The sequence below is a fragment of the Calonectris borealis genome, chromosome 1 (genome assembly GCF_964195595.1).
Source record: "Calonectris borealis chromosome 1, bCalBor7.hap1.2, whole genome shotgun sequence".
Classification (NCBI taxonomy): Eukaryota; Metazoa; Chordata; class Aves; order Procellariiformes; family Procellariidae; genus Calonectris; species Calonectris borealis.
In genome coordinates, this window is record NC_134312.1 from 12,202,974 (window position 1) to 12,219,294 (window position 16,321).

Here is a 16,321-nt window from a genome sequence, read left to right on the forward strand (position 1 = left end):
CACAAACTCTATTTTTCACTTATGTCAAAGCATCTGTAAAAATCAGGACATGAGGATTTTTTTGCTGCTCAGAAGTTGTGTTCAAAGGGTTAACTTTGAATAGCCATGCTTGCAGGCTATGGGGCATGAGGCTCTTTCCTCTGGAATGTAGGTTTTTTGCAACTTCTGGGATGCTGGACTAGACAGGGATGCCTTTTTATATCACATGGAAAATCCTACTTTACAGTTGCCTAAAGAGATATTCATACTAAACCTCTGGACAGAAATTAATGTTCATTGTGTCACAGTACATTGAGTAAACAATGAAAAGGCTTTGGTATAGCTTCAGTAGGATTAAATAAAGCAATACGTTCATTTGGCCATAATCAACTCCGCAGTGTTTGGCTGCCCTTCACTAAATACCAATGGTTTCTTATTTCTCCACAAGCAAAACCTACTTATGGAAACAGAAAGGAAAAAAAAAATTACATAATTGGCATCTTGCTACTAAATTCAGTGATGTTTGGGGATAGTTTCCATTTTTCAGAGTTTACAGAAATAGTTTTTGTACCTACAGCATGTTGGGGAATATGCTGTAAATTAAAGAATTCTGTTTCTCTCTGCAATCTAACTGCATGGTGATCAACTGTGAACATAATTATCATGTAGCCAAGTCCTTGAATGAGGTGTGAAGGATACACATTCAATCCCTCCAGGAAAGGGAGAGCTTATAGGGTTCTTCAGTAACATCTTTTGCTTGGCATTGGTTTATAGGGGGGATACCAAAAGAATTAATTGATTAAAGATGTTTGTTAAGGCTTTGCTCAGAACAACGACATAATGTAAGTTTTTAGGGTCATACTGGGGTGAACCATAGCAGAGACATTTTTGCAGGAAGTCACAGACAAAGGTCTTATGATCTCCAAGTCAAGAATGGAAGGATAGAAAGTATCAGAGAAAGTCGTCTTTTAACTGAGCTGTGCGGGACAAGAAAGTTTAATTTGGAAACAGAATCCCTCTGGAGAGGAACTGGGGTCTGGCAGATCACTACCAAGTAGAATAATCTTGCTAATAGCCTACAAATTTATGAAGACAGTTCTTTTTTCAGCATTTGTTACTAATCTGAGCAGATAGCTCCATACATTTCCTGGAAGACTGTGGATGGAAGTGCCACAGTGGGAAGGAGTAGAGCAAACAAGATAATCAGAATTCAATTTTGTGAGGACTTAGAGGGCTAGCATGTGGTGTCATTTCTAATGAGAACCAAACCAAAACCCTCAGGATAAATAAGAGTCCAGAAGAATCATTTGTCAAGGATGACAGATGGGAAAAGAGACCCATATCTGAGCTGAGTTCTGGTTCTTCTTCCTGAAGGTAACTGATGCCAGAGCAGTTTATTTTAAAGACTTCTTGCCAGAGCTGTTCTACTTTGTATAATTAAATCCTAATTGAGCCAAAAGATGATTCTAAAGCCTGGGATTAGGCTGCAGTTCCCTCTCTGCTGTGTTCGTGGTATTGCCCAATGAATGGTTTATTATGTGCACAAGATGGAACAGCTTTTAGCAGCGAGGGTAGAACAGGCACTCCTGCCCAGTGGTTAGAGGGATCCCCTGGGAGGTGAAGAACCAGATTCTAATGTTTGCTCACATCAGGTAGGTTAGACACATGACTCATATATCCCCAGCGAGTTTCCTAGTCTCTCAGAGTATGATTATTTTATGTAATTTTAGCCATCTAAAAGCAGGGCATCTAGTCTGAATTACTGACTACAGAGGAAACCTAGATGGCTAACTAAGAATAAATGGCTGACTTTGAGACAGTAGAAGTCAGGTGAGGTAAATCTCTCCCTAGGCTACTAGCTATTTTTGTGTCTGTGGTTTCAACCAGAAATTCCATCCTAGACGTAAGAATGGTCCTCATCAAAATAAACAAGTTTCCGTGAAATGCTTCGTATTGAACAAATCAACATTTTCCAACTGGAAAAATATTGTGTTGAAATATTTCTGAATAGCTCCAATACTCCGAGGAGAGTTTCACAGCTCAGAAATCTGGTAAGGAGTAAAATAGAAAACTCAGGAGCAGCAATAAGAAGTGTGGTAACGGTGGCTAAAAAAAAGTCATGTGAACTAACGTAGGTACATCCAGAACATTATACCAGTTACTGACATAGCTCCTGATTTCTTCCCACAGTCATTTTCTAGTTTCACTCTCAGTAAACACTTGAGATTTCTAAGATTGCTTTTATTTCCTCATGAGGTCCAGAATGCCTCAGGGCTGATTGTTTGGATGGTTCTTCATTACATGTAAAGAAGCATGCAAAGTATTCATGGACTTTATTTCTCGGGCATAGGGGAAAGTGTAGACAAGATCCTGTGAATGGTCAATCTTCGCAGATGTAAATGAGTTATCATGGGACCCCCTCATCAACTCCGTATTATTTTTTTCAAATGAAGATGAGTCACAGGCCCTTTCACCATCTCGTAATCATTGTAATGACTAGAGGGATATTGACCAAATTACAGTTAATATCAGATTTTATCTTTTGCCTTTGTACTAAATCTATAACAAACCAGATGCAAAAGTTTGGTATCTTCCCATACCAATCGCTTGGATTTTTTTTTTCAGCAGGCAGTTTGGAAGCATAAAGAATGTGGAAATCCAGGAGTATGGATCTTCGCCATCAAGCTGGGTTTTGAAAGTGCAAAAATATGTTTGTGTTTGCTTTATCTGAATTGATGGGAGTTCAAAGCATAGCTATTCAAGCACTTCATTCCCGTTACTGGAACATAATTACTTTCAGTCAGAGTCTGAAGTGCCCTTTCGGGAACTTACTTTGTCAACCCTCTGTCAATATTTGTAAATGACTTGGAGACGAAAACTCTCTGAAAGATGGTAAGTATTGTTAAACATTGCTGTGCGTGTTTCTTACAGTGTCCAGGAGGAGCCTTCACACCTAATATGCGGACAACCAAAGAGTTTCCAGACGATGTTGTGACCTTCATCAGGAATCACCCTTTGATGTTTAATCCCATTTACCCAATACACAAGAGGCCATTAATCATCCGGATAGGAGCCGACTACAAGTATACAAAGATTGCTGTGGATCGAGTAAATGCTGCTGATGGAAGATATCACGTCTTGTTTCTTGGAACAGGTAAGACAAACTTAGCAACAGTCATTTTCCTCCATTGCATTATAATTTGCAATCAACTCTGATCTGTACAACTTATATCTTTCAGAAATATATGTTTAAACATATTTGCTATCTACAAAAATGTCTATAGAAATCCATAAATTATGCTCTTTTTACTTTCTGTGCATTTTTATGTTTCCTATAGACATTAATTATGTGCAAGATATACAATGTATTGATATGAATTTTATTTGAGACAGAAATCAACGCTGATGTGTATTGTATTTGATCTAAGTTATAATACTTGTCTTGAATATGGTTTGTCTGCAACATGATTCCACATTAGAATTTGATGCTCTCTAACATGAGTAAAAATACCAAAATCTGGCTTTGTATTGTTTTGTATACTCTCGTCATCATTATTTAATATATGCTGTGTAAGCTACTTCTGAAGAAAACCACAAACTGATCAGGAAGTTACAGAGGCAGAAATAACAACTCCACAAAAAAAAAAAGTAGAAATATGGAAGTATTTAGCAGAGAAAAAGAAACAAATGGATGGAGTCCTAGCAGTAGTGGACACAGAATTTGATCGAAGTATTCTAAAATAATTCCTGTCTAATACAACCTACATTTTGTTTTTGTTACATCAAATATGAATCTGGTGTTATGCTTCTGAAGTCTGCAGGGAACAGGTCAAGTGATTCTTGTACTGATCAATTTTGATTTTTTAAAATATTCAGATATGAATCACACTCTTCTGATTGAGGCAGACAAGCGGAGGGGTACTCTGGCTAGACCCTAGAATTCGTTCACATCTGAAACTCCCGCCGGCTTAACAGGGCATTATAGGTTGATAGGCACAAAGGTTAATCTTTTTTACTACAGATGATTTCAAGTAGAACAAAGGAAAAGAACTCCAGGAGAACAAATATATCTCTGAACATCAGAAAATAATTACAGAGATGGCTTGCATTGCTTTTATGGTTCACATATTATTGGGGTCCTGGTTGTTTTCTGCTTGTAGAATAACCGTGTCTGCCAGCAAACTCACATGGGTCTGGGAATAACCATCCTGTTATAAAAGATTTAGGAAGTTGGTGCTAAAAAAATCTCTCAAGAATGTCAGGCTTCTATAGGGGCAGGATAAAAAGGACTCTCTTCACTCTTCTTAGAAAAACTTCCACAACTATCAAAATCAGCAGGGTGCCCTTGTGTCGAAGGCGGCCAGCTGCATATTGTGCTGTATTAGCAGAAGCATATCCAGCCAGCAGGTTGCGGGAGGAGGTTCTTCCCCTGTATTTGGCTCCTGTCAGGAGTACCATGTCCAGTTGTGGGCTCCCCAGTGCAAGGAAAACATTGACCTAATGGAACAAGATCAGCTGAGGGACTGTAGCATGTGATGTATGAGAAGAGGCTGAGAGAATTGAGTTTATTCAGAAGAAGCTAAGGGGAGACCTTATTGCTGTTGACAACTATCTAATGGGAAGGTACAACTATCTAACGGGGAAAAAACAGTTCTGAACTCTTTTCAAGGTGGTCAGTGTCCGGGTGAGAGGCAATGGACACTCATTGCAATGTGGGACATTGCAATTAGATATAAAGGAAAAGGTTTTCACTGTCAGCATGATCAAACATTGGAACAAGGGCTCAGAGAGGTTGTGAATTCTCCATTCTTGGAGACTCAAAGGATTCAAAACCCAACACGACACGGCCCCAAGCAACCTGCTCTACTTGGACCTGCTCTGAGTAGGGGATTGGACTGGATGACTTCTAGAGGCCCCTTCCAGCCTACAGGGTTCTGCGGTTCAGTGAAAGGAAATAGGAAAACAGAAACACCTCGTTCATGTTCTTGTGTCAAACCTTTACCAGGTCACCATCTACAGTACTGTGAATGCTTAGTATACTGTAAGGTATAGTCAGGGTAGAAGCAGCTCCGGGTAATGAATTACATTAAGAATTTCATCAGGTTTTGATCTGGGTATTTTTGTTTTCTTGGTTGGCAGTTGATAAATGAGTTTTAAGGTGTTCTTGAAGCTCTCTTTGATTCTACTTGCAGAGTCATTGGAAACTAACAAATTAAGCTAATTAGGACAGGACTTTCTTCTTGAGATGGGTTTTATTTCCCCCTCCCTAACATGTAACCAAATTTTTTTTTTAGTTTAATTAATGCAACTTTGTTGCAAAGTTCTTGACTTTGGGACCCTCTAGGGTCATTTTCCTCCTTTCCTACAGAAGTAAAGAAAAGAGTCTTTGTACGCTACTGTAGAAATATCAGAAGTGTTAATAGATATTGTCTCTACTACTGTTATACAACTCCACAAGAACTCTTAGTAAAAGAGAAGGTTTGGTTTTCTATTAGCTTTATTCCTTGCCAAGTCACTATGTTTAGCCAGAGTAATAGCTTGGTAGGCTAGTACAGATCTTTCAAATGAACCTTTTATGCATTTTTTTATATAATGGCGCCATTGTTTTAAAATGCTCTATGAATATCTAATGTTAATTGGACGAAAATTCTACTAAAAATTCGTGGAAAATATAAGACATATAAGTTTCCAAGCAATATAGGATTCTTAATGTAGCGTATAGTTAATACTGGAAATGTATTGAAAATTTGAAATGTGCATGAAAATGCACAATACTGATATTTAGCTTTTCCATGATTCTGCAAGAGATAAATACAGTTCTTTTCATTTTATACTTTGATTAGCTTCTGACTGGTTTTAGGTGGTCAGTGTGGCCTCACACATACACCTGTGATTCATTAAAAACTTTAACATACCTTGGCTTGTTCTTACACGTTGTTAATCCTCTTCTGTGTATCAGCACAGGGTCCATTAGGGGACAAATACGTAAACTGCAGCTCTTGATACTGTATATTCATTGCTTTGTCTTCTGCATTACACTGGAGACGAGGATCATTGTCTGCTTTTTAGTTAGTTGGAGGGGAGGCATTATTCTTCCCGAGTAGGGTACAGGACATTCATAGCTTCCAAGGTCTTCCTCAGAAGAAATTGGTGCAATGTAAGTTACTGCGTTTCTCAGCCCTTTTAAATAAAAATGATCAAGTTTCAGCCACTGAGAGGAGAAACTTGTTTTCTTTATTCTCTGCTTTCTGTGAGACTCAGGAGGATTCGATAGAGATATTAACTGTCAAAAGGAACGCAGAGGGGATTTGCTTTGGTGTCAGTTTGTCCCGGCAAATGCAAAAACCACATTGTATAGGAGAATTTCATGTGATAATTTTCTTGGGAGCCTGGAGCCCCAGCCGGAGACAATGGGACTTGACACCTGGTGACAATTACACTCAGCTTGGATGATGAGTTACTGCTGCTATACTGAGATGTAGCCAGCCATGTCTGTCACTGTCAGTGACCTGTCTCATGCTTGAAATTGGAGTGTTTTATGTCTTGCCAGATGCAGAGCACACAAAATGTTTAGCTTTTCCTCTCTTCCTCCTCTATAGCCTCAGTAATAAATCAGTTCCTGAATGCAAGTGAAGAATAACAGAAGTATAAAGCCCCAAGAACCCCAGTGGTTTTCATCATGTAGCCATGGCATGGGAGGGTATAGGCAGCTGTGTCATTTTTTCACATTAACGTGAACTAAATGCAGTGTTTCCTTTGCACCCCAGACAAAAGTGCTGAGCTCACAGGGGCTGGTCCATGCCCAGAGTTAATACGTTGCTTTTCTCCCTCACTTGCCTACATAGCTAACAAAATAAATCCCAGGGACAGACATTGTTCTCGCAGCATTCCACCCGCTTTTCAAATGATAACGATCTCCTATTGTCCCTATGCTTTTCAACCTGCAGACTCCCAAAGCACTTAACAAAACTTGCTAGTTTTGTTAAGTCTATCCAAAGGGATCTCTTCACCCCCCTCTGAAATGAGCTGCTTTAGGGTAAGGAGCAAGTCTTTAATGGCAGAGCGCAGTGCTACAAGAGAGAAGTGCTGTGTACCTCCTCTTCCCAAACAGAAACCCGAGGAAAAATTTACTTGGATATACTCATTTGCATATTTGACAAGGGCGATGCTGATGATACTTTTTCCCTATGCAATGAGTAATAACATATTCAGTTCAGGAATGTAGGGTTAGACTTCTGCTTCAATTATCTCATTTCTGTGGTGGGCCAGGACTCAGTCCTGAAGTTTTTGATTCACCCTAGAGTTTTACTGTAATCATTTACTCATTTCAGTTATAGCTAAAGAACCCGAGTTTTCAACATTTTCTGTTTATCCTTTGGTAGATTGTTTTCCATCTGAGTTTTAAGAACAGCAGTAAAACAGCATGAGAACATTTTCCTGAGATTAATATTTATTTTTTAAGCATGCCACCTACTGCTTGCAGTACGAAGGCCTTCGGTCAAAGTACACGCAGATTGCACAACCACAAGATTATGCATGGGGTTTTTTATTGCTCTTGGTGTTATGAAAATATTTAAATGTCTGGGTCAAACTTGGGTACATTAAACAGCCATGGGCACCAATAGGATTTTTTTCAGCTCCTTGCTATCAAGACAAGATATGTTTTTGTGTAAAGAGACCTAACTTACTGTCGTGAAAAGGCACTTCAGACTTTAGTGTGGCTTATTCAGATGATTAGTGTCGGCCACATGCATCTGATGTGGCATGAGGCTGATCGATGTTTCTTATTATCTTTTCTTTTCTGATGCAACACTTGTTTTCAAAGTCTGGATGCAGTAAAGGTCTTCAGAGCATAAGGTTGTAATACTCGTTTTCATGGTGTTACATGATGGCTGCCTTTTTGGAAAACTAACCCTTGCTGACAACAGTAGCCTCCAGTAATGCAATAGCCAAAATCATGTAATGAGCTACAGATTCTAATGGAGAGAGATAATCTGGTCAGAAGAGCAAGCTTGCCTCCCACAGACTCCCTGGCTGCAGCTTCGTGTCTGTGAGCTTGGGAAGATGATGTTGCACAACAGGGGCACAACAGGCAGCAGACAGTTTCCTTCTTCCTCTTGGTCACACTGCCAGCGTCATTCAAAACCTTTCGTTGACCAACTCATCCAATGCTTTTTCACAGCCTTTTAAGAAGATATGTAAGTTAAGAGGGCATTCCTCCACCTGTTTTATTTTCCCTGTTCAGCTTTTGTTCAGCCAAGATCACAGTGTGTCCCAGAAAACTGACCGAGCTGGGGCTATGTGAAAGTTTTGCCCTCAAGTGTGAGCTCATTAGACATTTGTATCTGCCTTTTTGTTCTTTGATGCAGCTTGAAATGACTTTACAAAGTTTCACAGCAATACTATGAGCTGGAAAAAAATTACACTCCTTTGACAGATGAGTGAACCAAAGCACAAAGAAGTTAGGTGGCTGTGGTGGGAGCCCTGACTTACAGCAGACACCTCAGGACAGCAGAGAGCATGGGGACTTGGCTTTCAGCCCTGACTGCTAACCTGCCACCATCTCAGGTGCTTTGCTGAGCCTGAACATTTTCTCAAACAGAGAGGTTTTAAGCATTCTGCAAACTCTTTGCTTTCTTTTTTCTTATTTGTTTGCATCAGGTTCAACTCCGATTAGAGACCAAAAATAATTAAGCTGCCATCAGGCTGACAGGTGCGACATGGAGAAGAGTTTTCAGAGGGTCTCCAGCAATGTCAGACACATCAGGGAGGGGGTTACTGCAGGAGGCCTCTCTGTGAAACTCCTGGCAGAGTAGCAGCTGGTGTCCATTGCCGTCATTTTTTAAGATGTGGAAAAGTCAGGGTTTTATTTGTTGTTCAATTTGTGCATGTGGTGTGGCTTAGGGGTGGATTGGTCCTGACTCTCTTTGAGGCTCACGGTACTGACAACTGCAGTGTTCACTTAGGGCTGGGGAAACAAAAGCTAGTAGAAATTCAGAGGATGAGATTTAGACTCAGACCTGCAGATTCAGCTTCTGGAATACAGATTCCAGCCAAACACCTGTGTATTTTTCATTGCTTTTCATTAAGCTTTGCCTTTTCCATTGCCCATGGTCAGCCAGACCAGGAATTAGTGTAATCAGGCATAGTCCAACTGGTATCAATGAAGCTTAGCTGATTAATACCAGACAGAATCATGCCCTGCGTTTCAAGGAAGGTGGTGGTATTATTATTATTATCATTATTATTATCATTATTATTATTAATTTGTCTGTCTTCCTTCCTTCCTTGGACCATTTATTGGACTGCCTTCCTTCTCCATTTATTTCCCACTCTGCATACTCTCTATATCATTTTTTAGCCTGCAGGATGTTAGCACTTTCCTCCCTTGCTGTTCCCTCTTTCTCCATCCTCTCAAAGGGAACACAATCTCGGTAACATTGTCTTCCATGTCAAGCTGGGAGACTCCTGTTGCTCAAGCAGGTTTGAAACAGAAAAGCAGTCATTATGAGTCGCCCTTGTCCTCTTGCCGTCAGTTTGAGGGAGATTCCTTCTCGCTTGTCTGTCTGCCCTCGACACAGGCAGCTGGGCTGATGCGAGGCTGCAAACAGCTCCCGGTGAAAAGTCAGGGAAGTGGTGAGCATAAATCTGTCTCTTCACTTCATACATTCTAGTGGTGGATTGATATTCTGGAGACACAATAGCTTTTTTCATGACTATGTGAAATTGTAACAGTGTAGAACTGTTTGCAAGTGGATTTCTGGAAGTAACAAGTAAATGGTGAAGGAAAGCATCCTGTTCACTTTTATGATTTTTACAGAATTAGCTTATAATGTCATACGTTGACCTAAACATGAAAAAATTTGACTTATACTTGTTTGATGATCTCTTATGCCTGGCTTACAACACAAAAGATTATCTATTATGAAATACACTGGGAAACAGCTCAGGCACTGGTACTTTGCATATATCTCCTGCAGTGCACAGTGCTGCATCCTTTCCAACTTTCCTTCTGACCCCGGGAATTTAGTTTGCTGCCTTGGCATTAAAAGAAATAAGCAAAACTCAGATGTACCATAAGTTTTCTGACATGAACACGTATAAGTGCTTGATTTGTCAGCTACTGTGCTTATAGAGGAGACATCAGTACTACTGAGAAAGGAATAAGAAGTGTTTTCTGGGCACAAATATTTGCTTTTCATTTATTAAGGAACAGGCTGAGAAACAGTAGAAACACTATCTTTAGAAGGGGTGGAGGGCTATAGCCTACAAGCCATATTTTGTTGGAATTATGTGTGTGTATATATATGTACAGACTATTGGAATTCCTTGTTTGAAGTGGTTTCATTTAATGAATAGCTTTCTATTGCCTACTTTTCCTAACATGAATATTTATTTTAAACCTTGTATTATGTTTACTAATTTCTTTAAAACAATGGAACATTCCTTTCTGCAACGATCTGTCCATAATGGTACAACACTGAGTCAAAGCGAATGATAAAATATTGAGTCAAAGGGAATGAATACCAAGGTAAACAGTCCTTAACTCTGTGTATTTTGCTGGGGTGTGACAAAAAGGCAGATAGGAACCTGGTTTTCAAATAGGAAAGTTTATTAGGACACAAGGACTTGACGTCAGGTATTATCGGTATTTTCTGTGCCTATGCCCAGGATAAAATCTCCCCTCAGGTTCTGATTTCAGTTTGGGGCAACGTTTGAGGACCAAAGACAATTTAGGAATTTTAAATGTGTGGCATGGGCTAATGGATCATTGAAATAAACCGGTTCTTCAGAGGCTCAGCAGCCTCACATTCCTTTGCAGGTAAGGTCACTGTCAATACGCTTAGTGCCCTGCACGTCAGGGTCACAGGTAGTTGACACTTTGCAGGCAGCTGAAAAAAACCACAAAAGGCTGCAACTCCTTCCTGCACTTCAGACACAGTATGTTGTATGGTATAGTTTAATGTTAGAGGGGGGACATTGATAAAAGGGTGCAAAGAGGCAGAGGTAGACTGGACTTAAGCTGTGTATATTCGTGAGTGGGTTATTCCCTTTAGTAAGAGCAGAAGTACGCACACACATGCACATGCTTCTCCTTAGCTCCAAGGGATGCATCTGCAGCAGTTTAAAGCTTCAGTGGGTCCTGGCAGTTAGTAAATCTCTCTCAGGTTCTCAGAGCTTTGCTAATACTGGCACCCAGTCTAGACCACAGCTGTGCTATCACAAGATTTAGTTTCAGTGAAGTTTCTTCGGAAGGAACTGGTTTATCGTGCCATTGTATAATAAGAATAAATGTTCCTCATAGAAAATTCTCATAAAAAATTCATGCCTAACGTGCCCTGAGCATGTACAATTGATAGCTACACATTTTTAAGTCTTGTCAGCTTTCAATTTCTCTTTTCCTTTTTTTTTAAATTACAAAATACTGCAATGTGCTCTCTGTGTGTGGTCAGGTCATTACATATCAATATTCTGACTTTAAACCTTATTTTTTTAAAACAAAATATATTATTATTTGCTGGCTTCCTCCAGGGAAATAAGAAAATGTAAATTATTTACTGTAACCAACTTTCCCTGCAGCTCCAGCTATGGAATTTAGTCACTGACCTTAAAAGCAAAAGCAAAATTGCCCCTTTTCAGTTTACGTTGTCTACATCATGAATTGCCAAACAGGATGCTGAGATTTCCTTTCCTCGGTCACAAATTCATAAAAATACACGTAGATACTTACCTATATTGTGCTATACTAATGTTTTACTCACTGCACAAGTCTATATTGCTCATAAAACTTTTGAAGGCCGAACAGAATCTATACCATGTGGTCTCATTCCTCAGAATCAATATTGAGCAAATAAATGTATTCTACTCAGACTAATTTCCAGACCTTTCAGGCAAGAGGAATTCTATGTGCTGTGCTTTTTCCAAGTGAAAATGCTTGTCCTTGTGATTCTCCCACAGTCTGCCTTTTCTGCCACATCAGAAATACTTCAGTGGCTGTCTGAGCCTTTAAGAGCCTTCACAGATGGACCCCTCCATCTCATATATTCTTTCCACATAACAAATTTGGAAAGCTAATCACAAATATCCCGTTGGTCTCACTCGTCACATCTAGCCTGCAAAAATACCGCCCTTGCCCCATCCTTCTTACTTCTTACTCCTTTGATCTGAATGGATTTGGGAAGCTTGAAACTGTATTCTGAGAAGGCAACCATGATAGAGTAGCTACAATATCTTTACCTTGCTTTTCCTTTTTTCCTTATGGACCAAAATATTAACTCCTACAAACACGTAACGGACTGGGTTATTGTTTGACTTCCCTGAAAAAAAAAGCTTTCATCTTACTTTATTTAGGTGTTGATAGAGTTATTCTTTGGAAGGTTTACCTTTCATGTCATCAATTGTCATTACGTTTTATTAATGAATATGAATATATATTAAATTCTGCAGTAGCTCCCTTCTATCTATTTACAGTGCTGTGTTTTTACTTTAAGATCATTAGGATAGATACGGCCTCTGTCTGTGTGTCTGTACAGCAACTAGTACAGAGGATACTGATTTTGATTGATCTTTTTGGGTAGAATAACAGTAATGGTAGTAACTCCAATCTTACCATGACTTCTTCACATTCATATATGAGAATAAAACTATATATAGTATTCCTATATAAGGAATCATCTCATGATTCTTTTTGACCCCAAACCCTAGAAATTAGTGAACATTTCCTACCTTTCTCTATGTCATAGTGCTTGCTTTGATGGTTTCTTTTCATAATTGATAATGGTTCATCTGCTTTTTTCTTTCTCGCTCTCTCTCTGTCATATGATCTCACTTTTTGTCATCTTTTCCAGATCAAGGAACCGTACAAAAAGTTGTTGTCCTACCCACCAACTTCTCTGCAAGTGGAGAACTCATTTTAGAAGAGCTGGAGGTTTTTCAGGTTTGGCTTGCTCCTACTTTTACTCTTCCAACGTGTATGTTCAGACAAACACTTTGTTCTAAGAGACTTTGGCGAGGGCAACTGTGACGTGATAAAAGTAAATGTGCATACTGTCAGCTTGATACCCACCCGAAGAAGAATATAAAATGTCCACTGTTATGAAGGTTGTAGCTAGCTTAAGTCCTTTTTTCCCCCTATATTTAAGTTGCTTATTTTTTATGTTGTTATACTGGCTAGAAGGATTTTGATAAACACGTTTTTACAAGGTCATGTTATAGTGGCTGCAAGAAGGCAACTTTTATCATTGGCATCACGTATTGAAACTGTCGCTATTTACAGATGGAATCTCAGATTTTTGTACTTCTTTGGTTATCTGATAATCTTCCTGATTCTGAGCTGCAGAATGGAAGCAAACTAGTGTTGTTTTTGCTTAACTCCAGTTCTTCAAAGCCACATGCCTCTGGAGTCAAGAAAGCTACAAGCTTAACATAACATAAGCTGAAAAGAAACACAAACAACTACAGGGAGAAATAAGGGAATAGCCTCCGTCAATCACTCTGGCATGAAGCAGCTTGTAATAACCTAAAGAAAATGTTCACCCTCATGTTGAAAAATCCCTTTCAAATTTTTGAATGGGCTATTCTTTAAAACAGGTAGTCTTGGGGCAAATGGTAGTATGCATCTATAAACTTAGTTAAGGGTTTTGTCATGGGCTTTTCTCTATTTCATTGAGGGGATACAAAAAGGAAAATTTAACCTTTTTTATCTAGACAGGCAGCATTAACAATTTCTTTAAGAAAAGGAATACACTCTGTGTTAACCCTCATAAAGGCATAATTAGTCTTGTTAGGCTTTTGGGGAAGACTTCCCTTTAAAAAAGATATATGTGAGTAATATTACCTAATGAGTACCCTTCACCCAAGTATTACTAATTCCATTTACTGAAAGGTAAATTAGTACAGCAAGCAGACAGGTGGGCTGAGAGGAATCCTGACCCTAAACCTAGCTTCTGGGTCTCTGTGCACAGACTTTTTCATCCTGAACCCTCAAAATCATGATATCGTAACCTCTGCTGTTGCAATCTGTGCAGGCAGCATGGCAGTATTTTGATGAGTCTCTCCAAGAGAGCAGGAATGAGCTCACTGGCTAGTAAACATTGAGAGTAAGCAAAGCACTGATTCCTTCCCAGAGTATAAGGAAGGAAAGGAGAATGTGGCATCAGATGCAGTGCTGCATTTGACCTTGAGTCTCCAGACAGTTCGTGAAATACTACAGCAGCTATAAACTCCTTCAAACCTTTGCCAGTTCACAAGATTAGCAGCCAGATTTCCTAGTCCTGGCCTTCTTGCTCTGCTTGTAGTCCACTGCAATTAATCCTGCCCCACCGTTATGGCTTTCCTTTGTGACTGAGCAAATGCTAAATCTTAAAAAAATGCTGAACATTTTTATTACCATCAATTTTATCATTTGTTTGGATGAGAATAATGAATTGCTTCACTTGCTTAAGGCAATGAATGTGATAATTCCTTTTCCAGCTCTTTAACATTTGGTTTGGACACAGACAATAATAGACTGCAGTGATGACATGCAGTCGTATACAGTACTGTCTCTGGGAAAGAAACATTCAATAACACACATGCCATTTTTAATATTCTAGTCATTGATAATCTGAAAGTATATGTTGGATGGTAACCAAACTGTACATCATTTGTAGGAGAAATATGACATATTCTTATCTGGATCATGTGGTAAATATGCATTTTTCTTTATCATCATCGTCAAAGAACAAACATGGTTTCTTATTACAAAGTGAGAGTAATGGCTTCATTGCTCCTATATTGCTGAGGTAACACAGATGCAGGTTGATTAGAACTGTACAAAAACTTGTTGATTCACATGAGTAATAATAATGCAGATGAGTTTAGCCAATACATTTAGTGAGACATTACTTGGATTTATGTCATTTGTTTAGTTCTGAAAATAGCAAAAAATTAGTAGGAGTGATGCCTTTCCAAGATATGAAAAGTTATAGTTTTCTTAGATACAACTTAGATTTTATTGAATTTTAAATTTTAATGTTGGGACAGTATTAACAAGAGAGCCCTTGTAAATGTGGTTTGGAATTTTGTCTTTCAGAGTAATTCTCCTATAACAACAATGAAGATTTCATCTAAAAAGGTAAAGAAAAGTGGAATGCTTAGTGCTTATTAATTGAGAAATAAATTGACTTAAAGATGTTAGAATACCAATTGTTGTGCCTCATACTAAATATAGGCGGGAGATTTTCCATAATGAATATGGAGAAACTTGACTGAAGTTTGCATGAGATTTTTATATGCCCCAGAGCCACTAAGATAATTATGTATCATTTCTAATTCACTGAAAGTGTAAATTTTTTTGTTGTTTTGTTTGACAAGTAAGGAAAAAAAAGTACTAAAAGAGGAAATTTGCCCTTTCCTTTTTTTCTATAAGTCCTAAATAGAAATTTTCCCTTTGAAGTCTGGTCAATGCAAAAAGGCAGCATTAGGGCTTTTAGGTCCATGGTGCAATTGTGCGTGTTTGTTTACCAGTAATAACGATGGCAATAAGAATGATGAAAACAGCTGAGAGGGTTTCTGCTGAAGTGTTAAACACCCAAACTAAGAATATGTATTCCGTGATTTTGCAAGCAACATTTTGCTCAATATTTTACAAAACTACTAATAAGTGAACATTATTCACTAAATTGAATTCAGTGTAATTGTTTAGTTTTGTGACAAAAAGATCAGAGGAGTTTCAAGGTTTTTGTTCAATCTTAATTTATATTTTAAGAATAATTGATTGATTGTTTCTGAGTAAAACAGTCATTTTGGCCCAGATTTTGCTGATGACCTATTCACTTTGAACTTCTTTTGCAAAAGCTCTCATTTATTATAAATGTTCTGTTGGCTTATTTTTCCAGGTATATAAGGCTATCAGAATCTGGCCCTAAGCCTCAACATAATCTCGAGGTTTTATGTCTTGAAAATCTGTGCACTGGAGAATCCAACTAGGAACCCTGCACAATATTTATTAAAGTGACTATATGCAGAGAAAATAGTTCAAAGGCTTGAGCCAATAATCCTCACTGAATAAGAACCAAGTTTTCAAATCTGAGCAATATTAACTCAGCCTGTCTGCCCCAGAACAGAACAATGGCACTCAATGTCCAAAGAACATTAACAATCCCCAGTGTTTCTAAGTGTTTTCTAACAGGGAGGTGGAAATATTATAGGCCTGTTCACCTGGGAGATTTGTTTATCTTGGCTTTATATATATTAGTGGCTCCCCTCTTGGTCCTGAGTTAATTCCAAAAATAACTGAAAGGTTTTTAGGTGTGTTAGCTGAGTCTCAGGTGAAGCTCCTCCACATCTGAAATAAATCTTT

General features: G+C 38.6%; 1 protein-coding gene across 1 annotated transcript in view; it reads left to right on the plus strand.

The window, feature by feature from the left end:
• The window catches only part of SEMA3C (semaphorin 3C), a 123,914-nt gene that overhangs the window by 94,958 nt on the left and 12,635 nt on the right, over positions 1-16,321 (plus strand). The window contains exons 12-14 of the mRNA XM_075144470.1: positions 2,911-3,133; positions 12,828-12,916; positions 15,053-15,094. Coding sequence (XP_075000571.1) covers positions 2,911-3,133; positions 12,828-12,916; positions 15,053-15,094 — 354 coding nt within the window. The remainder of the gene's footprint in view (positions 1-2,910; positions 3,134-12,827; positions 12,917-15,052; positions 15,095-16,321) is intronic.